The sequence below is a fragment of the Poecilia mexicana genome, unplaced genomic scaffold (assembly GCF_051168715.1).
Source record: "Poecilia mexicana isolate PSO_F unplaced genomic scaffold, ASM5116871v1 scaffold_11, whole genome shotgun sequence".
Classification (NCBI taxonomy): Eukaryota; Metazoa; Chordata; class Actinopteri; order Cyprinodontiformes; family Poeciliidae; genus Poecilia; species Poecilia mexicana.
The window spans coordinates 1,160,019-1,185,112 of NW_028263380.1; the positions used below are offsets into that span (position 1 = coordinate 1,160,019).

Below are 25,094 nucleotides of genomic sequence, written 5' to 3' on the forward strand. Positions count from 1 at the left end.
CCTTTTCTGGACAATGGCATCATCAAAGTTGGAGGTCGATTGAACAAATCAGCCATGCCAGAGGAGGCAAGATACCCAACTGTGTTGCACAAAGAACATCACATTGCTAAGCTGATTCTGCAACAGGTTCATCGACAGAATGGTCACTGTGGAAGGAACCAGCTGGTAGCAAAGGTCAGACAGCAATACTGGATACCAGGTCTGAACAGAGCTGCTCGCACAGTAATATCAAAATGCATCACATGCAGGAAAATACATGCAAGGCCTGCAGTCCAAAAAATGGCAGACTTAATGGAGGAACGTGTACTCCCAGACAAACCTCCGTTTACACACGTGGGAGTGGACTATTTTGGACCTTTTGGTGTAAAGAGGGGACGCAGCATAGTGAAGCGCTATGGCATACTGTTTACATGCTTTGCACTGAGAGCAGTCCACATAGAGGTTGCTCACTCTTTGGATACCTCATCATGCATAAATGCCATCAGAAGGTTTATATGTAGAAAAGGTCAAGTTTCTACCCTGCACTCAGATAATGGCACTAATTTCATTGGTGCTGAAAAAGAGCTTAGAGAAGCCATAGCTGAGCTTGATCATTCTAAAATAAGAGAGGATCTGATGTCAAAAAGTATTGCATGGACCTCTAACACACCAACTGCCTCCCATCAAGGTGGAATATGGGAAAGACAGATTCGTACCGTCAGGAAGGTGTTGAACTCTATGTTGAGGCAACAAACATTAGATGACGATGGCCTTCACACATTATTATGTGAAGTGGAAGCAGTCATAAATGATCGTCCTTTGACTGCTGCATCAGATGATCCAAATGACTTGGAGGTTTTGACCCCAAACCATCTTCTGTTGTTAAAGAAACAGCCAATCCTTCCTCCAGGCTTATTTGACAGTGATGATATGTACTCACGTCGAAGATGGAGACAGACACAATACATGGCCGATTTGTTTTGGTCAAGATGGACAAAGGAATATCTTCCGTTGCTACAAGAGCGGCAGATGTGGACTCAACGGAGAAATTTTGTCACTGGAGATCTTGTACTCATTGTTGACAATTCAGCACCAAGACCTTCCCGGACTCCAAAGGAATTGTGCGTCGAGTTCAAGTTCAAACTAAGTCTAGTTTGTTAGATAGACCTATAAGTAAACTCTGTTTGTTACAGGAGGCAGAATGAGTCAGGAAAAGACTGTTAGTTGACTCACAGGCAAAACCTTGGTAGATTTTGTTAGGTTGATAACTATATGGCTCTTTTTGAGGTGTAATTGTTATGCATCCTGCCTATACAATTAGGGGCCGGAATGTTAGAGCCATAAATAGGAAATATTTAAGTTATGTGTAAGATGGTTTGTTTGTATTTTATAAAATTTAGTTAGGACAATTGATATTTGTTTAGGCATTTTTATTGTGCAATTTAGTTTTATTTTGAAAGGCTTACTTCCTGTTGGGTTGTATATTGCCTTAAGAAAAAAGAAACCATTGTGCAGTTTGCTTAGACACGGTTGGATTACTTAGACACGGAGCAAAAACAGTTTTTGACCGTGTAGACTGTATTTTTGGAAAGAAAGAAAAGGGACTGATTTATCGTCATTTTTGTATTTGTATTTTTTACAGATAAAGAGTTTTTTGTTAAATTCACGGTTCGCATGCGTCCTTTACTTCCACTGTCTAAGGAATGACACAGATATTGGATCTGTTGCCATAACAGAGTACATTTGCAAAAAAATTTAAATCGTCATAAACAGAAAATTTGATTAATCGATAAAATTGATTTATTGCCCAGTCATAGGTAATGTCAATGTTAACAACTGGAATTTTCATTTTTTTTAGAGGGTCAGAAATCAGAATGCCACATTCTTCCATTATGATATCAATAAACAGCCTGCATTATGTCATCTCAGTTTCACATCAATGTCATCACTCGGTCTGTCTATTTGGATTTATGGAATATTAACCGACTGCCTTCTGGCTGTTTCATCACCATGGAGATTGCAGCTGTCAGTCATTCAGATTCCTTAGGTTGGGACTTCTCTGCCATAGCTACACAGACATTGACACTCTCCCCATTTTCAAATGCAGACTCAAACCTGCCTAAGGTTACCTACTCATTGTGAAGGCTGTTCATTAAAAACATAGATTTTTTAAAAATATTATGCAATAAGGACTACTTTTTAAGCACTTTTAAATGCATTAGTAATGCATTTAAAAGTACATTAAGGATTTCCGGGGAGCGTCAAGCATGTAGGACGTGCCTGCCGGAGCTCCGCAGGAATGTGACTGTTTAAACCTTTTTTAGCACGATTTATTGAAGTTTTTTTTTTTTTACAATTCTAGTTCATTACGTAATCTACATGACATTTATGCTCAACCTGTTTTGGTAACTTTATTAAACCATGGCAAACCGGGGTAAATCCGACACCTCGAAGGTAGGCCGTAGCAAACCACGCCTGTCGCCTGAGCCCGAGGTTGCTCCAGTACTCGATGCTAATGAGCGTCTGCTAAAGCGAATGGAGGAGATGCTGGAGGGTGTGCGCTCAGATCTTGTGAGTAAATTTGACGAAATTGTGTCCGGGGCTGTGAGAAGGGAGATTACGACTGCTCTTGCTCCGCTTGGAAGCTAAAGTTACCTCACACGAACAAGCTATTGCGGACCTTGAGCGCTCGGCTACTGACCGCGATGACAAGCTAACAACCCTTGGAGCTACAGTTGCTTCGCTAAAGGATATGGTGGAGTCCATATCAAAGAAATGTGAGGACTTAGAAGGGCGGTCGAGACTGAATAATGTACGGGTGGTCGGTGTGCCTGAAGGATCTGAGGGAAGCTGCCCGACGAATTTTGTGGCTACTTTACTTCAGGATTTACTCGGTTTATCCGACAAACCCGCGCTGGACAGGGCTCACCGGACCCTCCGTGCTAAACCTACGGCTGGGGAACCCCCACGTCCCTTCGTCGCCAGAGTGAATATGTTTCAACAATGTAACGAAATCCTGCGTAAGGCTAGTGAAGCATCTCCTCTGATTTATAATGGGAGGAGGATTTCTGTTTTCCCGGATTTCACTGCTGCTGTGGCCAAAAAACGGACTGCCTTTACTAAAGTTAAGAAGGAGCTGCACTGCTGTCCAGGTGTCAAATTTGGTCTTTTCTACCCGGCAATTTTGCGGATTACTCTTCCAAATGGACAAGTCCAGAGGTTTGAAGATCCGTCACTCGCCATGGATTTTGTTGAGAAAAAGCTAAAAAATGCGGTGATCCCTGACTCTGTTTGAATGTTTGCCCTATGGTAGACATTTCCAGGACAAATTCTTGCGTTTATGCATGGGGATTGCTATGACTTTGTTGACACTTTTGTTGTAGTATTTTGTCACAGTTGATTCTTTTGACCCCAAGGACTATTAATGTAACTTGCACTAATGCTGCAGATTTGATAGTTGAGGTTGGCTTTCTTGCACTTTAAGTATTGTCTTTGCACACTGGTTTGCACTTTTTTTTAAATTTTTTTATTAAATTTTGTGTGTGTGTGTGTGTGTGTGTGTGTGTGTGTGTGTGTGTGTGTTGAAATACAATATTGTGCACCTAGACTTTGTTTTTGTTGCATTCTGTTTGGAGGGTTGTTTTTCTCTACGAACTCTCCAAGGACCTTTTGTAGGTCGGACTATGGGCATTTTGTGGGGGGAGTGGGCTTCGCGCATCCCATTTGGGGGGATGCTTCTGCGAGATGTTCGGTTTGTTTGTTTACTAGGTTTTCTTTTTGTGTTGTGTACCTCCAACTCTTCCTTATCTTTTATTCTGCTTAACCCTTTGTTTTATCGATCAAGCGCCCAGATTCTTTCTGCTACTTACATGTCTTATACTTTGCTATGGCTCTATTACTAGGACAGGACCTCCAGTTTGCCAGATTCAACTGCAAGGGGCTGAATAATCCTGTCAAACGCAGTAAAGTACTACATCACCTCAACCAGTTGGGAGCAAGAGTCATCTTTCTACAGGAGACTCATCTTAGGAAACAAGAACATCAGAAACTGAAGAAGAACTGGGTTGGCCAGATCTATTATTCATCTTTTTCTGGTAAGGCCAGGGGAGCAGCTTTTCTCTTACACAAATCTGTCCCTTTTACTTGTGATCAGATTATTTCTGATCACAATGGTAGATATGTTATTGTCACAGGTTCAATTAGGGATATACGTGTTAGCTAATGTCTATGCTCCCAACTGGGATGATGAAGCTTTCTATAGACGCTTTTTCTCTGAACTTCTGGATATGTCAACACATTATTTAATATTAGGCGGAGATTTCAATTGTTGGCTCAATTCGACACTCGACCGTTCTTCATCCAGGCTGGCCATGCTCTCTCGATCGGCCAAAACAATTCATTCATTTATGAAGGAATTTGCAGTATCAGATGTGTGGCGTTTTCTTTTTCCTTTGAAAAGGGAGTACTCCTTCTTCTCACCTGTACATCATACATTCACTCGCATTGACCTTTTTCTTATTGATAATAGGCTGTTACCGTCCTTGTCCTTGTGTAGATACGATGCCATCGTTTTATCTGACCATGCCCCGCTTTTGATGAATGTTAAATTAGGCACTTTATCATCCCAACGTCCATTATGGCGATTAAACACACGTCTTCTCTCAAACACTAGCTTTATTGACTACATTTCGAAACAGATAGATTTTTTCCTGACAACAAATAGAACACCAGGTATCTCTCCCTCTCTTCTTTGGGAATCATTGAAGGCTTTTATTAGGGGAGAGATCATTTCTTTTATTCATTTCGAGAATAAATTAAGGAATGAGAAGTTGAATACCCTAAGACGACAAATTGCGCAACTTGATAAAATGTACGCGGCCTGTGCTTCCCCAAATGTGTATAAAGAGCGTCTTTCACTACAATCCGAATTTGATATACTCATGACCCACCGCACTACAGAACTTATGTTGCGGTCCGGGGCACAGTTTTTCGAACACGGTGATAAGGCTAGCAAATTGTTGGCACATCAAATCCGCCAGGTGTCTGCATCGCGTCAGATTATCAAGATTCAAACAGACACAGGTGTGACGACAGATCCCTGTCAGATTAACCTTACTTTTGAGAAATTTTATAGGTTATTGTATTCATCTGAATCCACATCCACGGATGCTGACTTGGATAATTTTCTTGCCAAATTGGAAGTGCCTACTGTTGATCAGGAAACGGCGGTTAACCTGGGTAGACCTATTACCTTGTCAGAACTTAACGTGGCTATGCGATCTCTTCAGGGAGGAAAATGCCCAGGCTGATGGGCATGATGGGTACCCCTCTGAGTTTTATAAAGTGTTTTGGGATAAACTTGCACCACTCTTATTAGAAATGTATAATGATGCTTTTGTTGTTGGAGTCCTGCCCGAGACTCTTAATCAGGCCACCATCTCCCTTCTTTTGAAAAAAGCCAAAGACCCTCTTTGTTGTTCATCCTATCGTCCTATAAGCCTTCTAAATGCCGACTTTAAACTGTTATCGAACGTTTTAGCTATGCGTCTTGAGTGTGTTCTGCCTACAGTAGTTCACTCAGACCAGACCGGGTTTGTTCAAAATAGACATTCTTTTTCTAATGTTAGGAGGCTTTTTAATGTTATTTACAATGACTCATCCCATAACAATCCCGATCTCTCTCGATGCTGAAAAGGCTTTTGACCGAGTTGAGTGGTCTTACCACTTTTATATTGTCAAAAAGTTTGGTTTTGGTGAAGCTTTTTTGACTTGGATTAAGTTGCTCTATTCTAACCCACAGGTCTCAGTTAGGACTAATAACACTCGGTCGGAGTACTTCCTCCTTCATCGCTCTACAAGACAGGGTTGGCCATTGAGTCCCCTTTTATTTGCCCTGGCTATTGAGCCGCTTGCCATCATGCTTCGTTCGAGTCCAACTATTGTGGGCATACGACGTCATAGTTTGGAAGTTAAGGTCTCACTTTACTCTGATGACTTACTTTTATACGTTTCAGATCTGCACAACTCTATTCCGGCTGCTTTGCACCTGCTTTCAGACTTTGGCCGGTTATCTGGGTATAAGCTGAACCTGGGTAAAAGTGAATTGTTTCCTATTAACTCAGCGGCTAGGGCTCTTCCGCTGCATGGCTTTCCTTTCAAAGTAGCCAATGACAGTTTTACATATCTTGGAATTCGAGTTACGCATAGGTATGAGGACTTATTTAATGCTAAATTCTCTCCCTTGCTGTTGAAAGTTAAAGAAGACTTTGGGTGCTGGTCCTTACTTAAACTATCTCTGGTAGCTCGAATTAACTGTGTCAAAATGAATGTTCTCCCCCGTTTTTTGTATCTTTTTCAATGTGTCCCAATTTTTTTTAACTAAATCCTTTTTTGGTCGGGTAGATTCTCTTGTTTCAGATTTTCTCTGGGAGGGGAAGGTCCCTAGATTGTCTAGACAATATTTACAGAGACCTAAGCCACTTGGGGGGATGGCCTTACCGAACTTCAGATACTACTATTGGGCTTCCAATATTGGGGTTTTAACAGCCTGGCTTCGGCTCATCCTCTCCTGACTGGCTTGTAATGAAGATGAATTCGGCAAAACCTGTGTCTCTCGCAACTCTATTGTATTCACCAATTAAATCTTCGACTGTTGCTTACACAAAGAATAGCGTAGTTAAAACCTCTCTTAAGATTTGGACTCAATTTCGGCGTTATTTTGGTCTACAACTCCTTTCTCCATATGCTCCTATCGCAAACAATCATGTCTTTTCTCCCTCTCTCACAGACAAAACTTTTGTAATTTGGTCAAACCTTGGCATTCAGACCTTTAGGGATTTATTTATTGATGGTGTCTTTGCTACCTTTCAACAACTCTCTGCCAAATTTACTCTTCCATCTCGAGATTTTTTCAGATTTTTATAGTTGCGCAGCTTTGTTCATAGTAATTTCCCCACTTTTCCTAGGCTGCCTGCGGACTCTGACCTTGACTCCTTGTTTTTGCCCATTCCTAGGCTGAAAGGATCTATTTCAATTCTTTATACCCGCATAGCCTTGATCCGCTCTAAGTCTTTAAGCTCAATCAAGCCCCTCTGGGAGGAGGATATAGGAGAGGCTATCCCTGATGAGCTTTGGTCACGTATCTTAATACGGGTACATAAATCTTCTATATGTGCTAGGCACTGCCTTCTTCAATGCAAGCTTGTGCACCGTGTTTACTATACCAGGGCTCGTCTGTCAAAATTTTATAGCACTGTTTCCCCAGTTTGTGATAGGTGCCAACAGTCTCCTGCAAACCTTATACACATGTTTTGGTTGGGCCCCCAGCTCAAGAGTTTTTGGGCAGAGATATTTGTTGTTATATCAGACGTGGTTGGCAGAAAAACTGATCCCAACCCCCAGAGTGTGTTGTTTGGGGTGTTTTCGGGGCCATCTCCTTTGTCCTCTTCCCAAGAAAATTCTTTATCCTTTATGACCATTATTGCAAGGAGGTTAATTCTTCTTAAATGGAAATCACCACAACCTCCTTATTTTATACATTAGTTGAGGGATATTGTTTATTTTCTTAAACTTGAGAAAATTAGGATGTCACTACGGGGTTCCTCTGACAAATTTGCAGAAATCTGGCAGCCATTACTACGATTGGTTGGTCAAGTTAATTTTCATTCTGTCCCAGTCTAGTCCTTTGTGTATGTATTTGTCTGCTCATCCTGTGTCCTTTCTCTCGGATTTTCCCTTTTCTTATGGTTCCATATTTACTTTCCTGGGCACAAACTGTATTTTATTTTTTTTTTTAAGTATAGCAGAATGCATCTTAATTTTATTTATTTCAAGACATTTTTTTGTCCTTTTCCTTATGACTTTTTCTTATTGCCTGGGAGTGATTGGAGGTCGTTTTGTTCTGTTGTGTTTTTTTGTTTTGTTCTTTTAACTTAAGGGAATTGTATGGTTTGTTTTATATGTATCATATTGTAATTGTATGGCTATGCAATTCCTGTTAAAAACCAAATAAACAAAGTTTGCAAAAAAAAAAGTGCATTAATACCATACCTTGTATTAACACAATGAATTATTGTTAAACAAACAGGTCATATTATTGACCTGTAAGGTGAACATTATAGATGTTCAACAAGATGCAGTTAAAATCTATGACCAAAATTAGATGAGAAAAAAATCTGAAAATAAACTGAATATGCCTCATTTTGCACCTTTGGGATAGACAGCGTCAGGCTCCTGATTGGCTGAGGAGGCTTAAAAACCTGAACCTCCTCTATGATGTAGGAACCCTGTTGGAGCAGCACTGCTTTGTGTAAGTGACCAGACTCTGGAAGACAGTAAGGACAACAATTAAATATCTGAAAGGAAATCATGTTCTGAAAAAAACCCTTAGAGAAATGACGGTAAACTTTTAAACATTTTTTTCTAGCAGTGGGAAACAACATGCTGTGTCTCATGGCTCACCTGTCAGCAGAAACAGGACAGTGTAGAGCTTTTTATTGGCAGCCTGGACTCTCTGAACCGTCAGGTGGCTATAGATGTGCTCACGAGACACCAAGGTCAGGCGTCTTCCAGCTGGACGCACACTGTCCTCTGCCAGGAAGTTTTCTTTGACAAAGCGCAGAGCGTTATCTGAGGCATTGTGCAGGCCACACTAACAGACACACAAAAACAAAGTTTGACACAGATTTTAATAAGGATCATAATCAATGTGTTCAGTTGCAACCTGAGAATTAACACTGCAGTTTCACTTCTTTTGCTTCTAAGGATCTAAATTAACACTGAGTGGCAGTGGCCCAAGTGACAATTTGGGGGTGGTTAAGCTCTGACACTGAATTCAATATTAGTACTAGCTGCTCTGTATGTGTTTGGAATAATCCACAGATCTTTATTAACTCTATGAGTTACATATCATTGTGTATCGTAGGATCATTGTCCACACACAGTAGCAGTGTGTCCACTCCAGTCCAGCCTAAACTCAGCTCTGTACACCGTGGTCACGTTAATCTGAGAACATAAATGCTGAAAACTAATTTAAGTTGATCAGGTAAAACTCTTAAAGGCTTTAATGAGAACACAACTCTCTGTCTCCATGGAGATGCTGCAGTCCACACTTCCTTTACTTACTTCCTTTATTTCTACATAGAGTGGCTAGTGTTCTCAATGTACTTGATTGCAAACACTGAGTAAAACATTTTAGTTGAAATGCTGAGTTTGCAAAAAAATGCAATATGATAAAAACACAGCACTCATGCTGGCTATACAACTTGGAAATGAATGAAACAAAATACTAAGAGGATGAAATCAGTGAGAAATGTTTAGCAGCCCTCCATTACAAAGCTCAGCCTACAACCCCTGGCAAAAAGTATGGAATCACCAGTCTTGGATGAGCAGTCATTCAGACATTTCATGCTGTAAAACAAACTCGGATCAAAAACATGATACAATATTAAGGTCATTCCAAAGTGCAACTTGTTGGCTTTCAGGAACACTCAAAGAAATGAAGAGAAAACATTGTGGAAGTCAGTGAATGATACTTTTATTGACCAAACACAGGGAAATAAATATGGAATCACTCAATTCTGAGGAAAAAAGTATGGAATCACTCAAATTGGAGGTAGAAAAAAGGACACACCCAGTCTATTTCCTTTCCCTAAATGGACACCTGCCCCAGATTAGATGTGCCCGTTAGTGTGCAGTTCAAAACACCTGCAGTCATGACACCTTGGAGGGCTGCTGGACGAAGTGGAGTGGCGAGAACCATGACTCCAACAAGAGAAATGTCCCTTGAAACAAAAGAGAGGATTGTGAAACTTCTTGAAGAAGGTAACCCTTCACGCATGGTTGCTAAAGATGTGGGCTGTTCACAGTCAGCTGTATCCAAGATATGGTCCAAACACAAACAGCATGGAATGGTTGTTAAAGCCAAGCGTACTGGTAGACCAAGAAAGACATTAAAGCGTCAAGACAAACAACTAAAGGTCATTTGTCTTGAAAACCAAAAAAGTACAACTAAACAGATGAAGCATAAATGGGAGGAAGCTGGAGTCAATGTATGTGACCGAACCGTAAGAAATCGCCTAAAGGAGGTGGGATTTCAATACAGGAAAGCTAAATGAAAACCAGCATTGACACCTAACCATAAAAGAACAAGATTCCGATGGGCTAAGGAGAGGCAATCATGGACTGTGGATGACTGGATGAAAGTTGTCTTCAGTGATGAGTCAAGAATCTGCATTGGACAAGGTGATGATGCTGGAACTTTTGTTTGGTGCCGTTCCAGTGAGATTTATGAAGAGGCCTGCCTGAAGAAAACAACCAAATTTCCACAGTCCTTGATGATATGGGGCTGCATGTCAGGCAAAGGCACTGGGGAGATGACTGTGGTTAATTCTTCTATCAATGCACAAGTTTACATTGACATTTTGGACAGTTTTCTCATCCCTTCAATTGAACAGATGTTTGGAGATGATGAAATGATTTTCCAAGATGACAATGCATCGTGCCATAGGGCAAAAACAGTGAAGGCATTCCTTGAAGAAAGACACATTCAGTCGATGTCATGGCCTGCAAATAGTCCAGATCTCAACCCAATAGAAAACCTGTGGTGGAGATTGAAAAAAATGTTCCACAAGAAGGCTCCAACCTGCAAAGCTGATCTGGCAACTGCTATCAAAGAGAGTAGGCACCAAATACTGTTTGTCCCTCATCAAGTCCATGCCTCAGAGACTAAAAGCTGTTATAAAAGCCAAAGATGGTGCAACTAAATACTAGTGATGTATTTTGAATGGTCTTTTGTTTATGTGTTTTTCATGATTCCATACTTTTTTCCTCAGAATTGAGTGATTCCATATTTATTTCCCTGTGTTTGGTCAATAAAAGTATCATTCACTGACTTCCACAATGTTTTCTCTTCATTTCTTTGAGTGTTCCTGAAAGCCAACAAGTTGCACTTTGGAATGACCTTAATATTGTGTCATGTTTTTGATCCGAGTTTGTTTTACAGCATGAAATGTCTGAATGACTGCTCATCCAACACTGGTGATTCCATACTTTTTGCGAAGGGTTGTATAATTAAGGGCTGTTTTCAGGGAAGATTTCTACCCACTTTTATGTGATGTGTCCCAGGTGGGAGAAAAACTACCCTGGTTCCTGAAAAAGTGCATTTCCACTGCAAGAACTTGAAGGTACTGTAGACAGCGCTTCAAGACTTAGATTTTTCATTTTATATGCAAAGTACCCTGTGAGTTTTCCTCTTTCAAAGAATAAAGAAATGCCAACAGTAGTTGATCCGATTCTCAATGTGACTTGTTTTACCTCTCCTGGGTTTGCCACCTTCTCTTGGACTCGTGCGCTCCACTGTAACGTGTCTCTGTTCAGGACTTTGTAGTTCCCGGAGAAAATGGATTTGATCTCAGTCAGAGTGAAGGAACACACCGCTGACCTTCCAGAGTTCACGGCCCTGTTATGGAAAACAGTTATTAATAAATAAATAACAACCATGATGTCTATAGAAATCATCTTTGAGATCCTCCTTAATGGGGACGTGGGAAAATTTGTACAAAGGCAAAGTCTGAGATTGATAAAGATGTCACATTGGCATCTACTTTTTAAGAATCTCCAGTGATAATGTTTAAAACCTTGCATTATAAAATATATTTTAGAGTACAATGTGTAAATTGATCCCAAAATGGCAGGAAGAAATACAAAAATATTTTGAGGAGGCTTGTAAGGAAAGTAGGGTGCTGCTGAGATGATGTGAGAAGGTACGGTGGCCGACAGATGCAAATGCGGAGCAACCGAGAAAACATGCAAACAAAAAAGAGACAACAAATGAAATGCAGCAAACAAGAAGAGATGGCGCAAACAAAAAGCAAATAAAATGCAGCAAACAAAAAAAGAGACGCAAACAAAAAGAGGCGCAAACAAAGAGCAAATAAAATGCAGCAAACAAAAAAGAGACGAGAACAAAAGACCCCCCTGCTTTGCTCGACCAAAACAGCAGAAGATGCCTCAGCACTGCAGGATATTGTTGGTCAGATTGACGGACTATTGACGTGAGGGCTCTACAGACCGTTTACTTGTGTTTAGCACACAAACACGCACGCACGCACACACACACACACACACACACACACACACACACACACACACACACACATAGGTTTTTTCATGTTTTCCAGTCAACGAGTTCTATCTTAAGAGTGATTGGGTCCAAAATCCGATGTGAGATTCATCCGTGCTGTGCAGTGAATCTCTCTTCTTGAAGACATTTCTCCCTTCTTCCTCACATCGTGTCTTAGGGAAACCTTCAAAACAAAAACGGGAGATTTGGGATGTTTCTTACTTTGACAGAGTGAAATAAATAATAGCCATTGCCACCTGTGTAAACTTTGCTGGTGAATGTTATAACATGTTTTTATGATATATATTGTATTATATTATATATTATATTTATGATTTTTATAATATATATTATATTGTGTCATTTCAATAATAGGCTCCTGTATCAGATATCTAAGTCAATGTTAGAAAATAACTGAAACTTTTTAAGATAATCTCGGTTAGCTTTCAGAGCGGGGGCTGAACACCAAGCTCAGCCCCCGCTGCATTAGCTGGTATTTCGCCAGTGGACATAAATACAGTAAAGTAATATTCTAATCACAAAATATACCCAATAATATGTCCATCTTACTTGCAAAATGTTGTCTGTCGAGCCCTCACATCAATAGTCCGTCGATCTGATCAACAATATCCCGCAGTGCTGAGGCATCTTCTGCTATTTTGGTCGAGCAAAGCAGGGGGGGACTTTTGTTTGCATCTCTTTTTTTGTTTGCGTCTCATTTTTGTTTGCTGCATTTTATTTGCTTTTTGTTTGGTGCATTTCATTTGTTTGTGTCTCTTTTTTTGTTTGCATGTTTTCTCTGTTGCTGCGCATTTGCACCTGTCGGCCACCGTATGAAGGTCACTGGTTAAAACAAGCAAACAAACAAACAAACAAACAAACAAACATTTTTTGGAATTAAGAGCTAATAAAACCTTTACAAAAAAAGAAGTAGAAGCTGGTTTATTCCAAACAAATGTCAAGCTTTAAAAGTTCAGTTTTCTGCAGTATTACTGAAACTGATGCAGCTCAGCTGAAATCACTCAGAAAGCCTAACAGAGTGACTGATTTAAAAGAGTAGGATGATGTTTTTCCATCATCTTCTATTGTTGGCAATAGCTACCCCCATACAAACAAGGGGAGCCATTGTTACTCTTCTTAGAAAGTGGGAATTGAATTGATGCTCTAATTTGTGGATGTTGACCAGATTAAAGCAAATCCACCTGAATCCCCGCCCACAGTCCTGGAGTAACCAGGGAAACAGTCCTGCAGACAGAAAACCTGCATCACTGACCACTGAGAGGTGAAGATGCCGTAAAACAGTATGTCATCCACTGAAGTGCCCTCTGCCGGTGGAAGCAGATCAATATCCTGGATCACATTGTAAGGGAGCTCGCTGCCATCTTGGCACAACAGCTGAGCTTTGGCAAACGTGGTCCATCGTCTCTGCAGGGTGCGCTGACCTCCGACATCACTCTGATGGGTCACAGGAAAAACACTTGAAAAAGTTGATTCAGACTACTGAGCATTTCACAGCCAAATCATTAACACCCCACCACCGTGCTTCATGGTTGGTATGATGGATTGTGCTTATATCTAATGTATGGCTTTACTTAACACGGACATGTGGAATTATCACAAAAATACATTTACTTTCTGGTTTCATTTAGATGAAGAAGAATCAGACTGGGAGCTGAAGTAAATGTTTTCCATTTGGGAATTACCTTCCATACTGTACAGTGATGGTTTACAGATGGTTTGGTAACATGTTACCATTCACTAGATTGATGGCCAGTTATTCCTGCTGTCTTTCCACCATGATTTCATGTTACCACACACTGTGTTTTCCAGAGGAGCAAACGGCACTCACTCCAGCTTTTACAGATCCTGATCAAGTGGATTTGATCAGCTGCACCTGGCTGCTGTCATAAGAGCATCAATAGTGAATCTAGTTTTATGGTCATTTTAGCTTCGTCTTTCATTTTAGCTCAGTGAACAATGGCAGTTCTTTCTGTACTTCAGGTTAGATTTAATTTAGATCTGATTATTTTCATTATGTCCAGGTATAGACTTCAAAGACTGTGTGCTTTTTTTCTAAACTTGGCTGTATGTTTAGAATTGCTTCATATGTATGAAAAACGGTGTCAGAGTCTGGTCCGCATTGCCGGCAGTAAGTCGGGCTCGTTTCCGGTGAGAGTTGGACTCCGCCAAGGCTGCCCTTTGTCACCGATTCTGTTCATTACCTTCATGGACAGAATTTCTAGGCGCAGCCGAGGTGTTGAGGGGATCCGTTTTGGTGGCCTTAGGATCGCATCTCTGCTTTTTGCGGATGATGTGGTCCTTTTGGCTTCATCGGAACGTGATCTGCGGCTCTCACTGGAGCGGTTCGCGGCCGAGTGTGAAGCGGCTGGGATGAGGCTCAGTGCCTCCAAATCCGAGGCCATGGTCTTGAGCCGGAAAAGGGTAGAGTGCCTTCTCCGGGTCAGGGGGGTCGTCCTGCCTCAAGTGGAGGAGTTTAAGTATCTGGGGATCTTGTTCACGAATGAGGGAAGAAGGGAGCGGGAGATCGACAGGCGGATTGGGGCACCGTCTGCTGTGAAGCGGGCGCTGTACCGGTCCGTCGTGGTGAAGAGAGAGCTGAGTCAAAAAGCGAAGCTCTCGATTTACCGGTCGATCTACGTTCCCACCCTCATCTATGGTCATGAGCTTTGGGTCATGACCGAAAGAACGAGGTCCCGGATACAAGCGGCCGAAATGGGTTTCCTCCGCAGGGTGGCTGGGCTCTCCCTTAGAGATAGGGTGAGAAGCTCGGTCATCCAGGAGGGACTCAGAGTAGAGCCACTGCTCCTCCACGTCGAGAGGAGCCAGTTGAGGTGGCTCGGGCATCTGGTCAGGATGCCTCCTGGACGCCTCCCTGGTGAGGTGTTCCGGGCACGTCCCACCGGGAGGAGGCCCCGAGGAAGACCCAGGACACGCTGGAGGGACTATGTCTCTCGGCTGGCCTGGGAACGCCTTGGGGTTCCCCCGGAGGAGCTGGAAGAAGTGGCTGGGGAGAGGGAAGTCTGGGCCTCCCTTCTGAAGCTGCTGCCCCCGCGACCCGATCCCGGATAAGCGGAAGAAGATGGATGGATGGATGGATGGGTATGAAAAACAACAAAATGCTGTGGCAGAATGCTTTTAAAGCCATAGGCAGGTGTTAAACCGCCTGCTGCTCATCAGATTAATCACCACAGAAATCTTTTCTTTATCGAATTTAATTCTAGCTGAACATTTAGCTATCACAACTCAATTCACTTCAGTTTATTTATATAACACCAATTCACAACAAATGTGAATGTGTGCTATGCACTCAAGGCACTTTACAAAAACATCATTACAATTCAGTCACACATCCATTCCAGTTTATCTAGTTATCAAACAGTACAGTATGCTCAGTTAACTATTCAAAGTAGTTTCAAAAGTTTCCAAGTCTCTTTGCTACTAACTTGGGTGATCACTGTGATTAACTGTGTGCTGCTGTTCAAGGTCAGAGTTCAGTGATTAACATCTTCACCATTTTTGCAACTTTTGGCTGAGGTTTGTAAAGGAGCATAGCAAAAAAATGCTTTTTTCTTCTATGCTCCTTTACATGATGATGCAGGTCCTTTGAACCTACCATGCAGATCTGAGAAACACGAGAGACAATGAACTTGTCTACGAAGTTATACTCTCTGCCCACTTCACTGAAGAAAAAGTAGATTTTCTCCTCATGTGGAATGAACTTGGAGCTGATGAAAGTTGGATCTACAGGAAAGAGGATACAAAAGGTCAATGTATGCAAATGTACAGAGAAAATCAGATTGAGAACTTTGACCTGGGCCTCTCAAGGAAATGTCAGCCTTTTAAATGTCAGAACAGATGTGCATCTTTTTTACTCAATAAAAATCAGTGAAAATACAGTAGGATTTCTTCACGCCTTTGCCTGTGTATGTTGCAGACTGGACCCAGATCAGCAAGATGCTGAAGCTGTTGCCCCAGACCGCTGGGAACGAACAGCATCCCACAGACTGTCATCAGCTGCAAACTGTTTAAGCTGGCTTTAGAGTCAGCACATAAAAACAAAACAGTGTCCTGGAAGGTGGAGCCAAAGTGTATTTACTTATCAGTGAGCCTGAGTACAACTGCATCACTTTGAAATGTGTCAGGATGAGAGTCAGTGCACACACCCTCCAGCCATCCTAATGTGTCATCCAACTTAAGGTCCACCCGGCTGCCCTCACTGAGGTGTCGGGAGATGACTGGTCGGTTCCCTCTGTAGTCTGCCACAGTACCAGTGTAAAGCTCTCCGCCTGAGTAGCACACACAACACACAGCAGCCAGCACAAGATTCATTATTATGTTATGCTTTTCTTACAGAATGGACTATTTTTGCATCAGTCACTGGAAAAAGACTCATTTTCTTGCAACATGGTTCCATTTACTTTAGAATTTCTCTATTTTGGAAAGCAGTCAACTTTACTATATCAAAGTATGTCGGAGAAAAGCTGTGGATTTCTTTTCATTTTAGAGGCAGACTGCATCAATGTCAACAAAACTGAGAAATTGATTTTCTGCGTCTTTCAGGAAAATATGTTCTTAATTTCCTGGTAAAATAAAAAGAAGATATGATTAAACTGAGGTCTTTAACTTAGTGTGATGTATTCTAAAGACTGTAAAGTTAAATACAAACAGTACATGATAGGCTGGATTTCTTTGTTAAATTTGTTCATTTCTTGGGCTTTGAATAAAGAAAAAGGAGCGAGTGAACACTAAAGCTTAAACAATAAAACCTCCAACACACACACATCTTTAGAAGGTGAATAGAGTCCGCTCTCTTTAAGATGGAACATGAAAAATGACTGATAGATTTCACATTAAATGTGTAACAGTGAAGCGGTCGCAGTAGTGGCAGCATTTGCCTTACCTACAATGATAGCAGTGTTGCGCTGGTAGGGGTCATAAGGGCAGCGACCTCTCCCTTCATCAGTGTTGAGGCTCATTGTGAGCGTCTCTGAGTTCTGGTCAGAAAAGTCAAAAGTCATCAGTTAAAGGGTTTTAAGACATCTAAGAGACATCAAGGTGTCTCATTTATATGACCCTGCACATGGACAGACATCTTTTCTTAATTAAAAATATTGTGAAAAAGTTACTGATCTCCAAAAGCAAGCCTTATGCATTAGATGGACTTATTATACATAGAGTGAAATAGTTCAAGCATATTCATGTAATTTTGATAACTATGGCTGACCTAGAATATGAAAACACAAAATTCAGTGCATCAGAAAATTGAATATTGTGAAAATTTCAACATTCTAAACTCATTGTGTTGTACCCTTATGAGCCAAACATCTGAAAACAGCTGCAAAGGTTTATCCTAACTGAATAACATGAAGTGATCTTACAGCAGAGATATGCCAGCATAAAAAACTTACGATATATGCGCAGCGTGGACTAAAGGCGAATGTTCCACACACGTACATGTGAGTGCTGTTTAAGAACTGCAGAACTCGGATGAAATTGGGACAGTCCGCCTTAAAAACCCAAACAGAAAAGTTAGAGTTCAGATGATAAAATAAAACCAATAAAACCAGTTTCCCACTGATAACTAACCCATCAGTTAGAACCTGATTAGAGCCCCACAAAGTCTACAGCTCTACCCAGAGATATCCGTTACTATAGTGACGGTCAAATGGTGCTAGCCATTTGGGTGCCATGAGCATCAATGCTTTGTGGAACAAATTAAAACACTAAAGAGCATATGCAGTGGAAATGTAAACCCTATATTCAGGTTGATGAACCTGGATGATTTTCTGTAGATGTAGATTTTAAAAGACAGTGAAAATAGTCTACTGTAGTCACTACAGTAGACAATGATGGGATAACACTTTCAGAGTGAAATGTCAGAATGAAAACATGAAGAGATTTTTATTTTCTCAAGCAGATCTGTTACATTTATATCTATTAACATGCTTTGCACATTTTTATTTTAAATAGCTCACTATTATGATTTCTAAAATTATGATGATATTTTATGTCCCTATTTTTTGGAATGGAGAGAATGATATGAACTATCTCACCACTGTCACTGTAATCATTTAAATGTTTTTAATCACTGATACCTCGGGATTAAATGTTCTGGCTGGAAAATGTTATTTAGTCCATACAGGAATTTGGTGCATAAATGCAAATCAACACTTGCCATTTTCTTGCCCTTCATGGAACACTCTTCTAGGTCTTTTTCGGAAGGGCTCCAGTCCAGCTACAAAAAACAACAGATTCAGTATGTATGGAGTGAAAATAGTCTCAAAATATCTGTGCGTGTGTGTAAAAAGATTTGTGTGTGTGTAAAATGATTTGTGCGTGTGTAAAAAGATTTGTGTGTGTGTAAAAATATCTGTGAGTGTGTAATACTGGATTTGTAAACCTTAAAAATAAAATAAACCTTCTCCTACGCCTATACATGTTGAAAAAGTACACACAAATCACCTGGTATGCACACACAAAACTGCATTTGCACACAGATCCGGTTACGAGTGCACAACTATTTTTGAGACTCATTTCACGTTTCGGGGAAGCTCCTAGATTTGTGTGTAGATGGTGCGTTTACATGCTAGTAAAAGCTGGGACATCTGAGTTTTGCTCTGAGTCTAGTGTTTTTATCCTCTGACGTTTCGCACTGTGCTTGTGCCGAAGTGGCAAATACTTTAGTTCGTGGAAAACGGAATATATCAGCACTTCCTTTTAATATCCTAAAATTATTTATAGACATATTGAGCATTTTTAAGCAGTACAGGAGACTAAGTGGTCTGAAAAACGACCAATGGGTTGCGGAATGGTTCGCTGGCCGGAAAAATAGCCAGGCAAACCCAGAAGCAAGACGGAGCGTCCCGGTGGTCTGTCCTCTGAAGTAAGTAGAAGCTAAACCTGCAGGCTTTGCCCTCCGATTATAATGAGACATGGAGTAATTATAAATGATTTCAGGTTACGTTTTATATGTCTGGTATTTTGATACTCTGCCCTCCTCATGTTTCTGTTAGCGGGAGCTAATGTTTATGTCAGCTCTGCTACTTTAGCTGTTGGGAGCTAAGCGTGGATTTTTACTGTCACACAGTTTGATAGTCTGTCTTCAGTCTTAACTTTAACCCAGGTTGATTAAGTTTTATGATGCCGAAGTCGACAAGCATCTTCAGGAGATTATGGCAGTTATAGATGTTGGTCACCATCACTGAAACCGTATTTTGTTGCTTCAGCAGTAATGAAGGTAGATCTGGACCTGCAGGAACATCATCTGCAGCTAGACTTTATTCACCGTAACAAACTGAAAGGTACTTCATTTATGTTGACTTTACAACATACTGAAGGATTTAGTCTAATGTTCACACATAGGCCTGTCAGAATAAATCAATAAATTAATCAGATTTATTAAAACAAACTCAATCATTTCCATTGGCATGATTTATTGTTTCTCTTTTTTTCTCTCTTTATACCAAAAACTGGATAATAAAAGTCTTCAGTTTGGTACTTTGGTCTCGATTAGACCTTATTTTGAAAAGCAACTTTGTTTAAGAAGACTTGAAAATTCATTAGTTTTATTTATTCTGGATACTAAAAATGTCTTCCAGTGCCAGTGTTAAATGTTCATTAGAATTTAAAGTTTAATGACCTTTGAGAATGTATTCTTGCATTATTATTTCGCCATTACCATCATATAACTTAAAAAATGGTCTCAAAAGAACTATATTATCGTTTGTTGAGAGCTTTGGAACAACTTATCATACAGTAATTTTTTTTCATGGTAACAGACCTATTCACACATCCTCCAGAATCTTCAGATTAAACTGTGTTTGTGTCTGGACCCCATTTCATCGGCCCTTAAACAAATATATACCTCGTCTGCAAACCAGGACAAACCTGCTGTTCCTGTTCATCTTCATTTATTAAAATGAAGATGGTAAAATGTATTCAGATGGTTTAGATTTTCACAAGCAGTAAGTTTTTTTCTCAATTGATATTATGACACAATTGAGAGCTAATAAAGACATACATAAGAAAATAAATATTTTATACATTTATTTAAAGCACCACATAGCCTTCACAGCAAAACATTTAATGTAAAACATTTGATCAACATAAAAATAAAAATTTCTACATACATTGTGATGATTCAAGTAATTTTCAGGTTCAGTAATGTTCTGTCACAGTCAGGTTTGTCAGTGCATCAGCTGTTCATGAAAATCAACATAACTGTAGACTAACTGTCTGTACTTTTCTCTGCATCTTCAGACAATCTGCAGCAGCTGAGATTCTAGGAGGTTCAACACCAAAACCTGAAGCTTCAAACTGAGCCATCTACTGAACCAAGATGCCTTTCAAACAACTACAGTAGTTAACCTGCTCTGTTGGTAGATGTTATGGTATATCCTTAATCTGTACAGACTGACCTTGGTCTTATCTGAATAAACAGCTTTATGGTGTTTTCTTTTGTTAATTGATTATAGTAAATATTTGAACATCCATGTACGTTTGAAGACATTTTATTGTTAACTTTAGGCAGCTGTAAATCCACCCATGTTAATCTGAACCTATTTTGTTAAAGATTCAACAGATTTGTTGCAATCTTAAATATTTAATCTGTCCTTTGTGTGCAGTGAGGTGAACATTAAAGTTAATTCAGGAAACACTTGTCATCTTCTTTCTACAGTACAAATTGAATGATGCCTCTATTAAAATCTTATATTTGTGACATCAAACTTTTTTCTGTCATAAAGCAGTGATCAAACTATGGTTAAATGTTAGTAATTTACTCTCAATAAATGGAAACCAAAATGGTTTTAAAGTAAAGACGCTATGTAAACTCATCTACCTCAACACAGGTAAAATTTCCACTGTACGCAAATAAATGTAATTACGATTAAGTGAAAATTGTATAGCAGGGTTTTAACTCCAGTTCATAAGGGTCGGTGTCCTCCAATCTTTAGATGTCTATTCTTTAGCGAACCTGAGTCAAATCATGAGGTCAGAGGTCATTAGCACGACTCTGGAGGACTTGACTGTCCTAAGCAGCCATTTGATTCAGGTGTGTTGGACCAGGACATATCTAAATGTTGCAGGACACCAGACATCAATGCCTGGATCTGAGGATCCTGTTAGAGGATCAGTGTGTTCCTGCAGCAGCTCCATCGGATCAGAAGGTAGATGAGATCTGAAAGATCCTGATCCTCCAGTAAGTCAAATAACACCAGACCCGATCCATCAGTCAGCCGTTTCATCCTGTGTAGAGATAAATATAAAATGTTATTTATACACAGAAAGTCAATAAACTAGAATCGAAAGGCTATTTATTTCACTTAATTATATTTACTTAGTGAATAAAGTAAAAGGCAAATCAGAATATCTCACAAACTATAGATACAAATATCAGTCAGCAACTTGACTTAGAAATGTGATTGGAACCTTTTGGGCAAAACAGATACTGTAAGAACTACACAGAGATCATTTTTTATGGATTAAAGATTCAAACTGTGCAGAATGAGACAATAAAAATACACGGACTCAGCTCCCAACAGCTAACGTAGCATAGCTGGCATAAACATTAGCTCCCACTAACAGAAACATATGAGGAGAGCAGAGTATCAAAATACCAGACATATAAAACGTAACCTGAAATCATTTATAATTGCTCCATGTCTCATTATAATCGGAGGGCAAAGCCTGCAAGTTTAGCTCCTACTTACTTCGGAGGACAGACCACCGGGACGCTCCGTCTTGCTTCTGGGTTTGCCTGGCTATTTTTCTGGCCAGCGAACCATTCCGCCACCCGCCACCCAGTGGTCGCTTTTCAGACCACTTAGTCTCCTGTACTGCTTAAAAATCCACAATATGTCTATAAATAATTTTACGATAATATAAGGAAGTGCTGAGATATACCGTTTTCCATGAACTAAAGTATTTGCCACTTCGGCACAAGCACAGTGCGAAACGTCAGAGGATAAAACCACTAGACTCAGAGCAAAACTCAGATGCCCCAGCTTTTACTAGCATGTAAACGCACCATCTACACACAAATATGGGAGCTTCCCCGAAGCGTGAAATGAGTCTCAAAAATAGTTGTGCACTCGTAACCGGATCTGTGTGTAAATGCAGTTTTGTGTGTGTGTACCAGGTGATTTGTGTGTACTTTTTCAACATGTATAGGGGTAGGAGAAGGTTTATTTTATTTTTAAGGTTTACAAATCCAGTATTACACACACAGATATTTTTACACACACACACACAAATCTTTTTACAAACGCACAAATCTTTTTACACACGCACAAATCCTGTTACGCACGTACAAAACATTTTACACACACACAAGTCTTTTTACACACGCACAAATCACTTTACACACACACAAATCTTTTTACACACACACAGATATTTTGAGACTATTTTCACTCCATAAGTATGAGTGTAATGTCCATATCAACCACCAGAGAGTGCAACAACAGGCAACATTTATTATGTCACTACTGGTTTAGGACAAAGGAAAAAGGCTGCTTCCATGCAACAATGATCCCATAATGTAAGAGTAACAAACATTTCAGTAAAGAAAACATCAATTTTCATAAATTCTCAGAAGCAAATCAGAGTTAAAACAGAAAACCCAAAGAACAAAACCTGATGGTCACATCTCAGATGACCCTTAACCGTCTAGAACCTATACCAAACAGCTCAGTGTTTAGTTTCTGCACTGAACTGCTGATGATGACTGAGTCAGACTACCAGAGGCTTCAGCTGCTGGTGAATGTATGGCCTCTAATCACCACTGAACTGTTGTTCTTTATATGCTGTGGCATTACATGACATAGTGACCAGTGTTTGGCATTGTTACGTTGCAAACAGCTCAGCCTTTGCTCCACTGTGTTGCCATGTACTGCAGTGGGACTTTGCACGGTTGAATTGTGACTTCCAAAGGAAACTTAATGTGGTGCTTATCCTAGGTTTTATTGGATGAAACTTAATGAAACCACTAAAAAGTCCATTACATTCATCTACATCAGTGGCGTCCAAACTTTTTGTCACCTGGACCAAAATCGTCAAGTCAAAAGTACTCACTGGCCAAAATTTTTTTTTAAATCACAAAAGATGTACAGTATTTTTTGTTTTTTGATGCTCAATGATAAACAAATTATACAATAATTTTAAAGAAGTTAGTTTTTTGTTGGAAAGGGAAGTTTAAATCATTGTAGAACTTTGAGTTGTTCACATTATTAAAAGAAATAAATCCTGCTTGTAAATTATTTTGGGCTCAGATGAAAAAAATATTCACCCTGTTTTCAGCAAATAAGACCAGGATTTGGGTCACTCTCTTTAGTAAGTCAGGTTTAACAAATTAACTCAAAGCAGATTTGGGCTCTCTAAAGTCTAAGTAGAAGTCAGTTGATAAATGTCGTCCTATTTACCATCAAATTAAACAGAAAGCATGGTTGTTAAAAACAAATACTTTGAGTTGTACTTAATAAATTCCATTGTAGAAAATTTAATTTGTCCGTCTTAATTTTGATCTAATTAAAGAAAAAAAAAGTCTCCATCTGCATCAACCACCTGTTCGGGCAGGCCACACATAATCAGTGAAAAGGCCGCAAATGGAGAAGAGGCAAGAGGCAGCCACAAATACAACGCAAAAAACACAGAAAATGTCAAGCTATGAAAAACAAGTACATCATTACATCGACCTCAAGAACTTTTTGTTGTTCCCTCACCTTGCTCCTCAGGAGGACAGTGTCTTTATGACCAACATCCAGCAGTAACACAGCATCACGTGCTCCTACATACAGCTTTTCTCCATCCGCACTGAGAAGAAGGGTTGTGGTGTTACTGAGGTCATGGCTGCTGAAGCAGGTGAGAGGTCTCCCTGGGCTACCTGTTATTTAACACACAGCAATACATCTCAGTTAAGAACAGAATAAAAGAGCTAAAGGTGTAAACAGATGGGGCCTCTTATTGGACAGGAGACCAAACAAAAGCTTACATGATATTGAAGTTTATCATGTCAGAGAAGTCAGAAAAGTATCAATGGGATGAGAAAAATGATGGACGCAAAGTTACTGAGCAATAAATCACCAGCTTGGTATGCAGGGAAACTTTTTAAAATAGAATCTTAGCTGGTTTTATGCACAGCATACTGAATGAATCCTCATCACAATGTAAGTGTCACTAAGATCCTCATCACAATGTAAGTGTCACTAAGTACCGTTTTGGAACAATATTTGGTAGACTGCTACAATTTATGTGTCATGCATTTATGCTCTGCATCTCAGTGATATACTTGGCCAATTATCAGGTCTTCAATGTCCAAACCTGATGAACATTGCTGGTGGCTGTGACACAAAAGCTCAGAGTGGTGTACAACAGACAAAACTGGGAATATTGTAATCGTCACAGTTTCCAGCAATAAAAACAGAAATACATGTCTTCCTGATGTTGTACAGTCTCGCCTCCAGAAAAAAAAAAAATGTTTTGAGATTTTGCATACATTTTGAGTTCTGTATTCTGTCAAATTATTTCAATCCTAATACTGTAACTGGTTTACTGCGTTCTATCATAATTCCAATGATTTCCATTTTCTGAAAGCATTGGTAGGCTTCAGTTATATAGTTCTTCTCAAATAGACTTTTAACTAAAATTATCTTTTAAAAGGGGCAGTGTTATGTACTTTCCAAACATATAGTTGTCATGTTGGATTTAAGTTTCCTGACCCACATGCAAGTACTCTCAACACCGGTTTAGTGAAAAGGTTTTTTTAATTGTAGATGGTTCGTACAAATTAAGTCCCACAGGATGGTAGGGGGTTCTGCTTGGGTTTGTCTTTCGTGTGGCCGTAGCTTGAAGGGGAGGGCTAGGATCCGGGAGATGTTTGGCTTCGGCAGGAGGGATCTTAATGTCCAGGCGTGGTTCTTGGCTTGTTCCCGGCGGCTCACCGTTTCCTGAAAGTAGACACAAAATTACTTGAGTC

General features: G+C 40.0%; 1 protein-coding gene and 1 long non-coding RNA gene across 7 annotated transcripts in view; one reads left to right on the forward strand and one right to left on the reverse strand.

The window, feature by feature from the left end:
• Positions 1-25,094, reverse strand: part of sema4ab (sema domain, immunoglobulin domain (Ig), transmembrane domain (TM) and short cytoplasmic domain, (semaphorin) 4Ab) — a 44,842-nt gene that overhangs the window by 10,387 nt on the left and 9,361 nt on the right. For 4 of the 6 annotated variants that reach the window (XM_088010037.1, XM_088010038.1, XM_088010040.1 and 1 more), the window contains 11 exons: positions 24,903-25,065; positions 23,842-24,002; positions 18,297-18,356; positions 17,530-17,628; positions 17,022-17,115; positions 16,285-16,407; positions 15,735-15,862; positions 13,374-13,555; positions 11,293-11,437; positions 8,440-8,629; positions 8,187-8,302 (listed from right to left, as the gene is read on the reverse strand). In XM_088010037.1, the coding sequence (XP_087866163.1) occupies positions 8,187-8,302; positions 8,440-8,629; positions 11,293-11,437; positions 13,374-13,555; positions 15,735-15,862; positions 16,285-16,407; positions 17,022-17,115; positions 17,530-17,628; positions 18,297-18,356; positions 23,842-24,002; positions 24,903-25,065 (1,461 nt within the window). The remainder of the gene's footprint in view (positions 1-8,186; positions 8,303-8,439; positions 8,630-11,292; positions 11,438-13,373; positions 13,556-15,734; positions 15,863-16,284; positions 16,408-17,021; positions 17,116-17,529; positions 17,629-18,296; positions 18,357-23,841; positions 24,003-24,902; positions 25,066-25,094) is intronic. The other 2 variants (XM_088010041.1, XM_088010042.1) reach the window with 1 other exon arrangement.
• On the forward strand, positions 18,449-20,484 carry LOC148156344 (uncharacterized). The gene is made up of 3 exons (XR_015764596.1): positions 18,449-19,004; positions 19,348-19,422; positions 20,381-20,484. It is a non-coding gene; the product is annotated as an uncharacterized LOC148156344 (long non-coding RNA).